At 39.4% G+C, this 16,013-nt stretch overlaps 2 protein-coding genes across 2 annotated transcripts in view; one reads left to right on the forward strand and one right to left on the reverse strand.

The window, feature by feature from the left end:
* Positions 1–1,012, reverse strand: part of myg1 (myg1 exonuclease) — a 35,545-nt gene extending 34,533 nt beyond the window's left edge. The window contains exon 1 of the mRNA XM_041777944.1: positions 702–1,012. Coding sequence (XP_041633878.1) covers positions 702–974 — 273 coding nt within the window. The 5' untranslated portion in view covers positions 975–1,012. The remainder of the gene's footprint in view (positions 1–701) is intronic.
* A 969-nt stretch (positions 1,013–1,981) lies between these two features.
* Positions 1,982–16,013, forward strand: part of LOC121528178 (mitogen-activated protein kinase kinase kinase 12-like) — a 43,637-nt gene continuing 29,605 nt past the window's right edge. The window contains exon 1 of the mRNA XM_041815457.1: positions 1,982–2,110. The gene's annotated coding sequence lies outside the window, so the exon portion shown is untranslated. The remainder of the gene's footprint in view (positions 2,111–16,013) is intronic.

The raw sequence follows: 16,013 nt of genomic DNA on the forward strand, positions 1-16,013 counted from the left end.
AATTAAAATCTTCCAAACCCTCTTATTGTTACATAAGTGTGATCCTAATAGATCACAGCCGCAATCCTAAAGGAGGTCTTTAATCCCATGAAATTCGTGTAAATTCACATGTAACAGTTCATGCCTGATATCTGCTTCACAACACAGGGAACACCTGTAATGTTTCGTTTTGGATTTTGAAAAACCTATTACAGAAATGGAGGAAAAAACACTGTACAGTCCAGTTGCTCTAACAAGGTAACAATCCAGCCTTGTAGGCTCAGATAGCAAGATTTACTGTGATGAAACATTTATGAATAAGATTTCATAAATAAAATTAAATAAAGGTCATTTGAAGCATTGTCTCCTGAAATACAATGAAAGTGGAATGACTGAAAGTTAAACAAAAAAAGAAAAAGGGAAAATAAAGTATATAATCTTTATTGGAGCGCCAACTTTCTTTACAACAGCACCCCCATGTGGAAGACTATTACATAACACGATTCACGTCAGAAAAAAAAGAAAAAACGTCCCAGCGACAAATTCGTCAAAAAGTGTCCACGCCACATAAACGCAGATTAAAGAACCTATATTTAAATTGTGAGTTATTTAAAATAATTTATCTTAAGAAACAGAAACACACATTGCGGTTAAATAACAGTTGATACAGAAACAGGACGAGCAACAACTACCTCTTTATAGGGCAGAACACTGGACCCTACCTTGTACTCAGGAAGCTGGCGGAGGAAGAAACAGGCCAGAACCTCATCACAATGGAAGCTGCCGTTATGGGTTCCGATCTTTTTAACGGTCATGTTTTCAGAGCAAAATCTCTTAGCTTGACTTGACATGTAGCGTTGCTCTAGACGAGTGTCGTCTGCAGAGAGTAAAAAGCCGCAGTGAGCTTGTGATTCGAGCAGTCGTAAAACACGTACTTGTGTGCTTAAGTTTATTTCTGATTTATTAATTGCCAAATTAAGTGCGATCCGCCACATTCAAAAGCTGTGCACGAGACGCGCCGGTGGCGGATATATTTGAGAGACGGACCGGAAGTGGAACGCCTATTTCGTGAATCGGAGAAACATGGGAGCATGGTCGGCTTGTTTGTTTTTATTTATAGTCCTTCCTCGGTTTTTTGTATTTTGAAACTCCTTCCATTCAGATTAAGTGGAATAAAGTTAGACTCATAAACGCAAGAGATTTTAAGAAGTTAGGCTGCACCGTTTTTCTTTATATTTCCGACAGCAGAGGGCGCTGCAGGCATTGGAAAAGACCCAAGTCCGTATACATGGGACGTTTGGAGAGTCCCATGTTTTATAATAGTACTGTTTTAAACTTCCTAAAATATTTGCATTATTACTTAGTTTTTATTTATAATTTGTTTTCCTTTTAGGTCTTGTTAGGTCCAATGCCAAAAATCACACATGAACATACAGTAAACAAAAACACACTGTATGTAACCATCTTTTATCAGCAAAATTTCAAATTACGCTAATTTATAATCCGACAAAGAGCTCAAGGGGCACATCACAGTTTTCTAAGTGTCATACTTTTCACAGATATAAAAGTGTGCCCAATTTGAAATAAAAAGGGACACGATGCCTTTTCAAAGCTATGTTTACACTTGTAATAGTCTTATACCCATGCCTATCGCTGTATGTCAAATCAAATCTCATTAAAAGCACACTGGTTATAATTTCTATAAACTGCCATTCTTGGACTGTAGCCAGAGAGTGGCCGTGTTGATGAACATAAACATTAGCCATTTCACACTTATTTATGTACTTTATTCCTATTTATTTTGCCCTGGACATTAAGGAGACTTTAAAAACTAACCTTGTATTTTTAATTTTCTTTAGTGAAACTGAAATAGGACAAAGATACGACACAGGTATTGCAAAAGGATTTTTAAATTGGGTCAGACTGAAATCTCACTCCTCAACACTCGTTCTCGCGGTATTACACTCAAGGTTTATTGACAAGGTAATTAGCCAGATGGGACCCCTGTAGTAGTCATACTGAGCAGAGACAGCCTGCATTTTTCAAGCTTTTCTCAGACGTGACATTGTTTTGTTTTCAGTCACAACCACCCAGCTGTGGAAACAAAACAGCCCTCGTGTTTCTACTAAAGGTAGGTGTCTTTCCTTGAACTGGGACCACAGATCCAGTTTCCTTCAGCATGATTTAGCTCATTCCTGCAGCGATGCTGGTAGATATCCTGTGTGTACGTATTTCATCAGCAGTTCTGCACAGGCAGATATGGTTGTCAGCGTCGAACAATGTTGAACCTTGCAAGAATTAAATGTGTAAATGCTTTCCGAGTACAATCGTTAAGATGCAGGTCAAATTTTACACCGCCAGGTTTCGCTGTAGATCAGTCTCTCCACTTGGCTGCTTGGTCCTGGCTGCATATCACTGCCTCACCGGGCACGTTGACAGCTCTTTATTTTAGACTAATGAAATCGATAAACATTGATTTAAGGGAGAAGGGATGCCATTTTTTTTCTGAGATGGTCCGGTGTAGGGTTTCACTATATGGCTAGACTCCATCTTGTTGTGACTTGTCCCTCTGATTGCTGTGGGGTTATTAACAGTTTTATAAGAATTTGAGCTGCATTTGTTTTTGTCGCTTGTGTTGTTGGTGTTCTGGTGTTGTAGTTTTAGGTACCGTTTTATTGGCCAAAAGAACACTTTAAACATTTGTATAATAATTATTATTGTTGTTGTTTTTAAAGTGAGCTTTTCAAGCACTGTAACTATTGCAGAATGAGTTTGACTGATGTTTTTGATGAATTAAAAAAATTCCCTCTAAAATGTAGTGAAATAAATTATGACAGCTACAAACCACTTCTGAACCTTCCTCCCCCATTACAGGTGGGAAGCAACTTATTTTATTTTCTTGAGTTAATGTTATTAAGAACATATATTGCATTATACTTTGCTACATTTTGTATAGAACCTGTTATTGAGTAAAGAAAATAGAAAATAATAGTGTAAAAAGGGAAATCTGAGCTTTCTGTCAGTAACTTGACAGTTGTTTGGCTTACACTGCAGCATTACAGTCATGTAGCAACAGAAAAATTCAACATTACATCCAAAATGTGCCATTTTATTGCACTTGATTATGAAGGTGTGCCTTTAATTAGACCCCTGGGTAGGAGATGTGTTGTTATTGCAAGCAAATAAAGGAAAGATAGTATTTTACTTGTACATTTAGTAGGATGTGTATGAGTAGGATATGTTGTGATATATTCCTACTGGAAAAATTGACACTTGAATATTTGCATGATGTGTAGAGCATAACGTCTCTGCCTTAAAAATGTATTGAAATGGTATCTCAGCATGTTTCAGGTAAAAAAAAATTGCATCTTCTGCGATTTGAAAATTGTACAAGGACATATTACTATTAAATCTTAATTTAGATAATTTCCCAACCCTACCTAGGTACTCAGTACTACATTAGATAAATAACTTTTACTATTACTTGGGCATTTATTGGTGAGTAACTGTACTTAATTAAGTTAGAATCAGTGTAATTGTACTTTACTTGATTCCAATATCCTTGTACTCTATACAGCTCTTCACATGAAAAGTCATATAATGCTGTACACATCCAGCACCCTGTTGTCAGAGACCATAGCAACCCCTGATCAGCACCATGGACAGCAGCACTGAAACGACTGGCTCTAGTCTCACAGTGATGCTACACTACTAATAGTTCTTTCAGATTGGTTTCTTCTTTTTAAATTAACAGTAGTGTTTTTGTCATTAATATCCTCAGATTCTAGTAGCTCAATTACCTTCATCACAGGTTTGTAATAAATGATAATTGGCCTCTTTACAACACCTAAACCAATGACCCTACAGGTAATGTGTGATCAAGTCAAGTGGGTCATTTGCATAACTCTGTATAATTGGTAACTCGTATCCCTTCTGAATACAAATTTGAAGAACAGTGCTATCAGGTCTCATTATTCTGAATAAATTAGAGGGAAAGATAATGCCATCTTTGATTAGTTATGTATGCTGAAAGAATATTTCTGGATGTCCACTGCCGTCCTGCAAAACAGGCAGGTACTAAGACAATAGAAGAGAAGCAAGCCCATTACTGTGAGGTATGTAGTGCCGCAAAAATATACACAATATAACTGGAAAATGACATCCAGTAGGAATATATCACAACATATCCTACTCATACACATCCTACTAAATGTACAAGTTTATTGCTTGACGTTGCTTGACATTTTTGTTCTTTTGTAAGTTAAATAATCTTTTTTATAAACTCCTAGTTTGTGTTTTTGTTCGAGAGTAGGATATGGTTCTTCTCTTGTGTCTTCAGACAATTAAAACTCTAAATAATGTAAAGAAAAGTATTTTTTAGATTATGTTAAGTTAGAGTTAAGTCTGCATAGGTTTTAAAAATCAAAACTTAATATAAGCAGCTGTTTTATTTATTTGAAGTACAAGCCAAAAACAAGAGATCAACTATCTGAAACTGACTGAAAAATCAAAACCAAAACATGTGATTTATTATTTTTCCCCTCAGTGTGTACTGTAGCTCTTCTTTATTCCCAAAAATCCAATGAGTCATGGTCACAGTTAAACAGAAATAAACAAGCCTGAAGGTAATGTTCATCGGCCAGCCTCCCACACGGCTGGCCAGCTAACACTGTATCAGACAGCAGACCCCCTCCTTCATTGGCTCGCTCCAAAAGCACGAGATACAGTTGTGGGTGGTGACCGAGAAAACGTCACAGGGCCTGACTGTGATGTTCCCTGCTGCTTCCAGTTTTTACACGCAGCGATGATGGGAAATGAGCCTGCCCCAGCTTTCCTTAAAAGGAAGAGGGGAGCAGCGCTCAATCGAAAAAGTCAATTATTTGCTATAGGGTGAGGGTACGTCATGTTTCCCTGTTATAACACTGCAGTGACTGCTTTGAGCTGCGGAGAGAAAGTTGGTTTGCTGTTGATGTAAGATAGTAAACAAACTTGTAGCCTATGGTTTTGTTAGGAAACACAACATTAAAAAAACATACTATATGCTTAAAGATTTGATGCAAATTATAGAGAAAATTTCTTGGTATTCAAGTTGAACACCTTTAAAAGCCTTCTTATGGCCTTTATGTTGCTGTATTAACAATTCAAGACCACGCAGTAAAACAAATTATGCTAGCTTTTATCATGTATTTATTTTACAGTAATTTTGGCCGTGTAATAAAGAAGTTTTACTTTAACACTGTGAGATAAAATTGCATTCAATTCAGTCAGTTAATCAGAGATTATTGAGATGCAACCATCATTTACAATATCAAGATAAAAATAAATACCACTAAAAATAAAATAGTATCATTAAAATCACCAGGCAAGGACAAAGTAACAACTAAATAAAAGGCTTACAAGATAAAGCCTTTAAATGTATTCTAATAGTTTCAGTGATTAAAATGAAAGGCAAATAAATAATGTACACTTATGTAAAACAATAACAATCCATACACCTCAAGTTATTTTTCACAATTAGGTCATGTCCCTCCACTTCTGAGTATTATGTCCCCACTCTGACCCTAAGGCATCCCACATCTCATATTTTTTTAATTGTTTGGATTCCCATTTCAAAATATCTGTTTAGTTGTGTTTTCTTGTCCCACGGCCTGACAGAAAAAGTTCATTAATATGAACTGTTTCCCCCCCTAATGAGATACAAACTCATCCCCTGGCAGCCAAAAGAAAAGACCCCCTCACGACAACAGCCCCCTAAAAAAATCACCCACATAATTATAAACACTTCCCTGTAACAGCTGGTGAGCCTCCTACACTCTGGGGCATTTGGGAAGTGTAGTTAATCCAATGATAATCCTGAGCGTAGTTTACACATATTATCGCTTTAATTACTACGTGTGCTGTGCAATTATTCCGTCACCAATTACACGGCTATAGTTTACTCGCTTGTCTAAGCAGTTGGTTCCCTCTAATAAATGCCCTTTATCATAGCATGCATGTGAAAGCACCAGGACGTGCACTAATGGATCTTCTATTGGCTTAATGAATCAATGGTATGTTCTTAAGAACAGTGAGGACACTGTATAGTTTCAGGCTGAAACATAAAGATGCGACAGTAGATGGAGGGTGATGGAGGCGTAGATTGTATAGTATATGTGTGTCCATCCATTAGAATGCAGAGTGCATCCTCCAGTGTGACTCACCCCCTCCCTCCTTCGCCTCCCATCCACCCACCTCACACCACCAGCAGCAGCAGCAGCAGCATCTCACTGCAGTCACTGCCTAATATTACGCCTCTGACTTCACACCGGCCGACTGAGGATTCTGTTTCTAAGGCAACACGCTCCAGACTCCTCCCCCTCCCCTCCTCTCCCCCCCACCTTCCCGGTACAGACCATGTGACTTTCAGGAAGGCTTCTCCAACCTCCCCTTTCTTGTTTTTAACCCTCTCCTGACCGGCGAGCTGCTAGAGGCTCCCCACAGCAGGCTGCCTGGCTGCCTCCTCGCCCCTCGGAGGTTTCAAAGGGAAATCAGGCGCATCGCTAATCGCTCTGGAAGATCAAAGAAGTGCTTGATCTAAATGTTGGATTAGCATATTTTAGAGCACGCCGGAATGAGTCAATATGGCGATTCACTTGTCTTGGAGACTTCTTTAAGCTGTCAACAAGACAGGGGCCTAGAAATCAGCCACAGTCAGTATTTTCATATTAATAATAAATCACATGGACTTCATCTATGTGAAAGGGGTTTTTGCTCATGCTGGTGAACACACAGCCCTGTCAGCCAAACCTAAAATGTCAGCCTACTCTACATGGATTTATAAAGTGTTGCTTCAATGTTAATACAAGAAATATTCCAAACATCTAATTTTCTCTCCATTAAATGGTCATTTAAATTCAGAATAGTCTAAAGGGAAAACTGCCAAAATTTTGCACAGCAAAACATAATCCAAAGCAATATTGCATGAAGCCCATTTAAAGGGATATATATATTTTTTTTTTGTATGGTACTTGGCAATGGTAGTTGCATTAGCCTTTTAGTAATTTCAGTGAGCATTGCCCCTTGAAACAGGAGCAATGCTGGCTCAACTGTAAGCTATATCAAAATTTTCTATTTATTTATTTTTCTTGCCCAGAAGCCTCGGTGTTTGGCTCTATTTTGCAATGCAAGCTTTGGTCACCGGCTAATATGTTCTTCCGCCACAACAACTGTAATCAGCTGTTTAGGTCTGCGAGCTTCACTAAAGACAACAATAACTTTTGACAGCGTTGAAACGTTGTTTTCAAGTCAGGCATTTGTACACTGAAGAATAAAATAGCTGTGCTATATTGAAAGTGTACAAATGAAATCACGACTGCTCTCTAAATGCCTCTCTGCATGGTGGTTCTTCCTCTCATAACAAAAAATAACACTGGGATTTCCAAGACAGAAAGGCTCATGCTCGAGTGTTTGTGTGTGTCTGTGTGTGTGTCTTTGCAGCAGACACAAACTCTTTCTCTGAGGATGATGCTGTGCTTACGCTGGTGCCACATAAGTGCTTTAAATCTAGGTAGTTGTAATGACTTTAAAAAGAAACACTTTACACTACTAGTTACCATAAAAAGTAACAGAGTTACTGTAACACTTTGCTCCCAACACTGATTATTACTTCTTAAGTTGCTATCGAGACTGTAAAGGAGGACAACTGGGGCAAATCAGTTGTCTTTCAATATCGAGGGTTTGATCCCCAGCTCCTACAGTCACATGCCGATGTGTCCTTGGCAAGATAGTTAACCCCAGTTTTCCCTCACTGCTGCATCAGTGCTGTGTGAATGTACTGTATATGGATGTGTATGAATGGGATTAGCTAAAACTGTCTGAACAGCCTTCACAATGTTAAATGTAATTGAGCTTGTATAGTGCTTTTCTGTTCATCTGACTAAAGATGAGTATCAAAATCTGGTACCAACATGGTACCAGTACCAACACATTCGATACCTACTGAAGTGAATTACAGCACAGGAATTGATACTTCATGTTGATACCCCACCAACCCAAATGAAAGGCAAGAAAATTCTTGTTCCATATTTGTCTGGCAACTTCTAAAATATATTTTTGTTAATCATGTACAGTAAGACAGCTTTTAGCTGACTCTCCTGCTGACTTTCAACACACTCATTTTCTCTTGAGAGTATCCGTTTGGCACCGTTTAGGCATTGGCGCCGTATAAAAGTGTTGATTTACCACCAGTATCTCAAAAAACCCAAATGATACCCATCCCCACATCTAACTACTCAAAGTACTTTTGCAGGTCACACCTACCTATTCATACCCTTTCTCTCCATTCACACACTGATGGCAGAGGTTGCTATGGAGAATTGGCCATCAGTGTTAGCTAATCACATTCAAATGCATCAATACCTGTTTGCACGCCACTGGTGAAGCAGTGGGAGCAAACTGGGGTTACATGTCTTGCCCAAGGACACATTGACATGTGACGGCAGGAGCTGGGGATTGAACCAACAATCTTCTGATTATGAGACAACCAACACGACCTACTGAGCCACGGTCACCCCAATCATTGTGTGCATGTGGAGTGAATCTGTTGGTGTGACTTGTGGTGTGAAAGTGGCTAGAAAAGTGCTTTATAAGCACACGTTTATTTACCATTTACAACACAAAAAGAAGTCCTTCATTACTCACTGATGGCTGTACAGAAAGCTCTGAAAAGTTGCCTATCACTGCACATTCCTGTATTCCAAATGTCATGTTTTTAGCTAAAGATCTGTAAGTTTTGTGTTACAAAGTGTTTCCAATGCCTCTAACTAGCAATATAACTTTCCAATCAGTTCATAAATTGCAAATGACTTTTCACAGATTAGTTTTAGGAATGTTTTGGCCTAACATGATGTCATCATCAGGATCTTGAGTGTGTGGTGCTGTAATGCAGGAAGGTTAAGTGATGAAATGCATCAAACATCCTTTATATAAACGGAAAGAGGAAACTTAGCGTTCGGTAGTGATCTCACCTGAATATTGCCTCATTGGCACAACTGTCTCCTCAGCATCCTATTGGGAGATATGTTGATTGAGTGTGTGTATGTGCGGTTATGCGTGTGTGAATGGATGAATTTTATGAATGAAAAGTCCACTTCCTGAGCTGCAGACAGGAGGTGAGATCATCTTTGAAATGGAGAATCCTCCATCCTTCAACCCCCTCATCCGTCCACCAATTCTGGTTGGCGCCAATCTTAATGAATCCCATCAGTGGACAATATGGATGAAGCACAAAGGAGTGGCAGCCTGATTGTGATACAGCCCAATATCAGCTTCCCAAGACAGACAGTAAGGGGGTCTCTCCATCTGCAGGCATACAAAAATACACCCATGAAATACCTGTCTTCTTTTGTCAGAAATGTAAAGGATGCATCAGCTGTTTTTCTGTTGGTTTACAGTCAATATAACACTGAAACAGAGTGCCAATTATCTTTGCTTCCTTTGTGCACATTCCCTTTAGGAAGAGAGTTGAGTGGATTTTGATGATTGGCCGCCTATTCAGCAGTATGTGAGTGAAAGTGACAATGACTAACACAAGGGGCTCTCGACGAGGATCCATAAATAGACTCTCCAAAGAGCCTTAGCTGCCCTCCCCCTCATTCCCTATACCCAAACACACACACACATGCACACCTCTTCTCTACCCCCTTCCCTCTAAACCGGACAATCTGTGACCACTTGGCACCAGGCCTTTCACAACATACTGTACACTCATACAGCAGGCATGTAAACACACATGCACACACTGCATTCCTCTCCACACAGGATTCTGTTAATTCCCTCCTACAGATTATGAGGCATGATGCCAAACAATGCAGCATTTTACATCAGCCTGTGTTGGATACCACACTGTGTAATACAGTCATTTGTTCAGGAGTCATATTAAAGCCTTGCAGAGATAATTGAGCATTTATTTTCCTCTAAATTACAGGATTTTCCTTACATGGAAAGACTTCATATTTAACAGATATTTTGACACCATTTTTTCATCCTGATGATATTTCCTGGTTTTATAACAATACCAGATAATCTCAGATACAACTGAACAACATACACATTGTGGGAACATTTTACAGGCTCTGCTTGCAATGCACTGTTGATATTCTCTATGAGATTAGCTACCGTGCTTCTCACACATACGGACCATGCTTGGACGGTCCACCCAGGTACGTGTGCTCCCAGTCAAGTGTATTTACTGACCATTTTTCTTCTTCCTGTGTTTAATTACCATACGTGAATGAGAGAGAGGCATCCACCAGTATATCCCTACAGTAAATGCACCGTTTCAGGAGCAGCATCTTGTTAGGCACTGGGCTTCCTACGCTGTCATTCTAACATTTTTCTAGCAATCACAGCAAATTTGATCTAAGAATATGACAATGGGCAGGCTTGTGTATCATGCAAAGATCTACAAAAAAGCCTCATGGACCCATATTGCCAAATCAACAGGAAGTATGTCATTATGAATTTTTGATAAATGAGAATTGATAGAAAAGGAATAATCCAAGCCTTATTCTGAGATTAATAACTCCTATAAAATGAGTGCAAACCCATGAGTATTTTTGTGTTCGGCTAGAAAATACCATGGAGATAAAGAGTTAATCAGCTTGTATACAAAACTAAAGGGGCGCGGCTCTGGCAGCTTCTCAAAATTTGATGTATCGCCATGCAACAGGAAGTAACTGTTATTCAAACACGGGGAAAATTGCCTTAAATTGTACTTCTATAATTCATCTGTACTTCCTCTGTGATAACTGAAAACTTCTTTGCATATCTATATGCAGACATGGAGCAACTGTGGCTCAGTAGGTAGAGTTGGTTGTCCTGCAATTGGAAGGTTGTGGGTTCAGTCCTAGCTCCTTGGGAGACACTTAACCTGCTTCGTCAGTGGTGTGTAAATTAGGGATGCACGGTATTGGATTTTTGCCAGCATCTGGATATCCCTAGTGTAAATGATTATGGATGCATGAGAATGGGATTGGCCAATTCTCCACAGCATCCTCAGTCGTCAGCATGTAAATGGCAAGAGCACTGCATTACCCACAATCCCAGAGTGTCACAGCAACATCTCTGATTGGTGGAGCCACAAAATTCGGCTGTCAGTTGCTACAAGTGAAGTTAACGGTTGTAGAAGAAGTGGGTGGTTGATTTTAGAGGTCTGTGGTGTCAACATACAGTGCTTAACAAATATATTAGACCACCTGTCATATTTGTCTCAGAGACCATCCAGCATCATCAAGTGCTTTAATGCAGACTCTTTCATTTTCAGTGAGCTCTCCACGTTTTACCATTTTGAACAAGAATGAGGAATTTCAAACTGAATTCACCTTTTTAGACCCAAATTTGAGCCGGCTCACTGGGCTTCTCTGAGAAGTCAGAAATTAATCAAGCATAACATTCAAACACTAAAACTCATTTTTCTCTTCAGGAATGCAAGTAAATAACTATAATTTGACATATTAATAAAGAAATAATAATGTGCTTTACTATTTTTTCAGGTATTTTTTGTAAGTTTGAAAATTCATGGATAACAATAACAATTATATTTTAGCATTAAATATATCATTTGGGTTAAAGAGCTTCTACATATTGGTGTATTAACCATTGCAGAAACATAAAAAATGATTTTGGTAATTACCAATGCTGTTAATTTATGGCAGCTGTGGCACAGACCTTACTTTGGGTGGTGGTCTAATAAATTTGCTAAGTACTGTACATCGCAGAGAACCAGATCAGCCAGAAGATATTTTCAAAAATATTCAGTTCCAGTGGACAGTTTCAACCTGTAGATGGCAGTTGCTATGTCCATTTTTACACAACATGTCAAGTCTGAATATTTAATGCTAAAATGTCAAAATTTGGACCCTGGCTGATCGAAAGTACTACTAAATCCCCATTAAGGTTTAGAGGTTTTTATTTTATATATATATATATATATATATATATATAAAATAAAAAAAAGTGGTCTGAGGGCTTTGTTACTCTTCAAACATTTGCTGGTTCTAGTGTCTTAAATGTCATGAGTTGCTGCTTGCTAAGTCATTAGTGAAAATTGTTGTTGCCTGTTTGATTTGTGTCATGATGTCTGTTGTGGTAAGGTTGCATGCAAACATTGCTGCTACTGTTACGTCACCTGTGTACCTGGCATAGGTAGTATCTCAGCCACATGCAGGGAGAAGGAAAAAAGGATCTTAGGCAAACGGGTGACAGGAGATCAGGAATCAGGGGGAGCCACACAGTATTTTCACTTTGTGTGGCTGAGTGAGCTTGTTTTTTGGATTCTGTTGTATTTAGCATTTTTTTTTGCAATACAGCCAGTTTTTTGTGGTAAAGATGAGGATGCTTGATTACTTATAAAGCATTAAAAGTTAATCATGGCAGCTCCCTTTTTAACCACGATGTGTTGGAAATGACTTCAAGTTCTCTCCAGTGGCCTTTTTGGTGGTTAGATTGTCTCTACAAATGTAGTTTAAAGAGTATTTGGGTTTTTGACTTTGGGTTGGTTGGAAGGAAAAAAGGAAACAGTTTGGAGAGATCACTTCTTGAACACTGTGATGATATTTTATTCCCCAAAATTTTAACTTTTTTTTTTTTGCATTCATAGTGTGTTAGATTCATTGACTATTAATCATAGATGAAAACAATCACTAGTTGCATCTCTAGTTTAAGTATGACACATACCATTCTGAATCCAATGCAATTCAGTGCAATCTTTCCAAATTACTCCCAGCCCCAAGAAATATATTCTTAAAAAGATGTCGCTTTGTCTAGTTTGAGTGTCTTTTTGTGAAGGAGCGATACCCCGCGGCGTTCCTTCTGCTGGAGTAACCACAACAGATGCAGAGGCTGTGTTTTTGGACATCAAGAGGCAGCAGCACAGACCCTCAGAGGACTGAACATCCCTGATGATGAGCCTTTCTCCAACTACAAGCACCAATAAATAAATCATGAAGAAAGTTTGAAATAGAACAGAGGAAGCTCTGCTCCACTTGGACTGCCTCAAGTCAGAGTAAAGGGAGAGGAATCAGAGATGTGGATGGCATAAAACGGCAAGAATGATTAAAGCTGCTGATTTTCGCCCACTATCTCTTTTTCATGTGATATTAAAACCAACATTAAACATTAATAAACTGCACTTTTGGATAGAGCTCCTTGAAAATGTATCCAGGAGCTTGAAGATAATGCTGTATTATATTTTAAATTAAAATAAAAGCATTGAGTCAGCTGACGACATGCTTTTAGAAATTCACTGAATCTCTAACAGCATCCCAATGTTTTAGCTGTAATATTGAGATGCAGAAGAAGGTAGTTGAGTGTTTAATTAACTGGAAAGAATTTGTTGTTTTTTATTTTATTACTCTCTGGTCTCAGTTAGTCTGTCAAAAAATGAGGGGTTATAAAAATCTGGCTGTTAAAAATGCTTCCTCAATCCTCCACAGACAGAAAACTACTCATAACATTTCATTCGGACAGACTTAATTTGGAAACAAGAGGCAAAGAATGACTCAAAAGACAAACAAATGAAAACAGAAGCAATCATTTTCTCCTAACTGTGATTCCACTGGAGGTAACAGACTCAGGCAAAACACTTGCCGAGGGTTCATTATGATTTTATAAAGCCCCGCAGAGGAAAGGATGCTTTTTGAGTTTACAGTGCGCAGGTTTTCTCAGTCTCACATGGTCGGTTTGAGCATTAGCTGGGGTTTCCCCCGCCGTCTGCAAACAGCACGATGAGGTCATCGTTTTGGTTTAAACCCAACACGAGCTTAATCTGGGAGATAAGTGCTGGATTTGGATTTAATGCTCAAAAAGGGTCACAGCGCTACAAGCAGTGAGACCGTCTGTAAATATGTGGCTCAGACATTGGATCCCCAACTGTTACAGAAACAACCATATCTTAATGAAAGCCAAGTTTGACTCCTGGAAGATTCTCCAGTGTTGACTGTCATTACATGATCTCTCTAATCCTGCAGAGTTGCACTAACATCCATTAATTAAGCGGGATTTCCTTGACTTGCTGAGATGTTCCAGCTGATTTGGAAGACTCTAATGCATTGTTTATGTTGGTATTTTGTGTGGTTTAGTGTCTTTAATTCGAAAAGGCAACAAAAAATTTGACATTTTTGATGTAGGCCTATGAGTGTCTAAAGTTTGTATCACATAAGAGTCTTGTTACTGATGGTACAAAGGCAGAAGTTGATGGGCTTCTGATTTGGAGAAGAAACTAGTATGTTTTCCAGGGCATAATAGCTTGTAACTCTTGAAAATATTCTTTTGCTAGCAGCACACTGTTCTTTTAGCAGCTCAAAAGTAGTAACAGGTAATAGGCTATACTGCTTTAAAGACAAGAAATGAGTCATATTTATGGGAGATAGTGAAGTAGCTATGGTCGGTGTATTAACTGGCATATCAAATTTAAGGACAAAAAGGCTTCTAGTATTGGTATTGAAAGATTTACAGTATTAGTAGGGTATAGAGAAAACATCTTGTTTGGCTTGTAGCTCCCTGCTATGAAATTATGTCATATCTTGTTAGCCCAAAACTGGTAGGCTAAGACTTAGAATATTGTAAAAGCTGTTTCACAAAATGTGTCGTCCTGAAGAGCTCAGGGACTTCAAGTGTGGTACTGTGATGGATGCCACCTTTGAAATAAGACGGTATGTGAGATTTCATTCCTGCTGGATATTCCAGTCAACTGTAAGTGATGTTGTTAGAAAGTGGAAGCATTTAGGAACAAATGCTCAGCCTTAAAGCGAACGACCAGATAAAATCACAGAGTGGGGTCAAGTACTGCGACACTGGACTGTGGAGCAGTGGAAACATGTTCTGTGGAGTGACAAATTCTCTGTTTGGCAGTCTGATGGGCGAGTCTGAGTTTGGCAGATGCCAGGAGAACATTGCCTGCCCGACTGCATTGTGTCAGCGGTGAAGTTTGGTGGAGGATGGATAATGGTGTGAAGCTGTTTTTCAGGGTTTGGGCCAGGCCGGGACAGTTTGAACAATGCTATGCTTCCAACTTTGTGGCAACGGTTTGGGTAAGACCCTTTTCTATCCCATCATGACTGTGCCCCAGTGCACAAAGCAAAGACTATAAAGACATGCATGTGTGGAAGAACACTACTGGTCTGAACAGATCACTGACCTCAACCCCATCAAGCACCTCTAGGATGAACTGGAATGGATATCGCAAGCCAGGCCTTCTGGTCCAGCGTCAGTGCCTGACCTCATAAATGTTCTACAGAATTAATGGACACAATTTCCAATAAAAACACTCTGAAATCCTGTGGAAAGCCTTCCAAGAAGAGTGGAGGCTGTTACAGATGCAACAGGGGGGCAACTCCATATGACAGTGAATATATTTGAATACAATGTCATTTCAGTCCCGGTTGGTGGTGTGGTTAGGTAGCCAAACACTTTTGTATTTATATCTTTACCTTCAATTTACCAAAAAAACATAAACTGTGGATAATGCATGCGTTATGATTTTCAAAATAAGACAGTTGAAAGCTGTTGAAATTAAACTGATGCTAGCATGCTCCATTCAGGTTAATTGAAGTCACCCAGGGACCGAAATCACGCCTGGGGAAAGTCCCATTTAGGTCCTGAGCTGTCCCAATCCTCCTCTCCGAAAGAAGTGGGTCAGTAGAGATTGGAGACGATTATAAAAACATAAAAAACGTCCTTCCTTCGTGTCCCCTTAGTGGCAGACCGTGCTCACAGATTATGCACCAATTACACCCGTCACGAGGGCATTAGCAGGGATTTAAACGGTGCTGTCCACTCAAATGCTGCATGCCTCGAGGATGACATCATTTTGATCACCTCACATACCGGCTGACCCCCCCCGCCTCCTGGTAAAGAGCAGCCTCACGCGCATAGAAACCCGTTTACCTGCGGTTGTTGTCCCGTGTCTCACCGGGCTCAGCTCGTCACGGCACATTTCTACTGTGATAGGAGGACCCCAACACTGCCTCCCCTTCCTCTAGCCCCCCCCCACCTCT

This window comes from Cheilinus undulatus, linkage group 3 (assembly GCF_018320785.1).
Source record: "Cheilinus undulatus linkage group 3, ASM1832078v1, whole genome shotgun sequence".
NCBI lineage: Eukaryota > Metazoa > Chordata > Actinopteri > Labriformes > Labridae > Cheilinus > Cheilinus undulatus.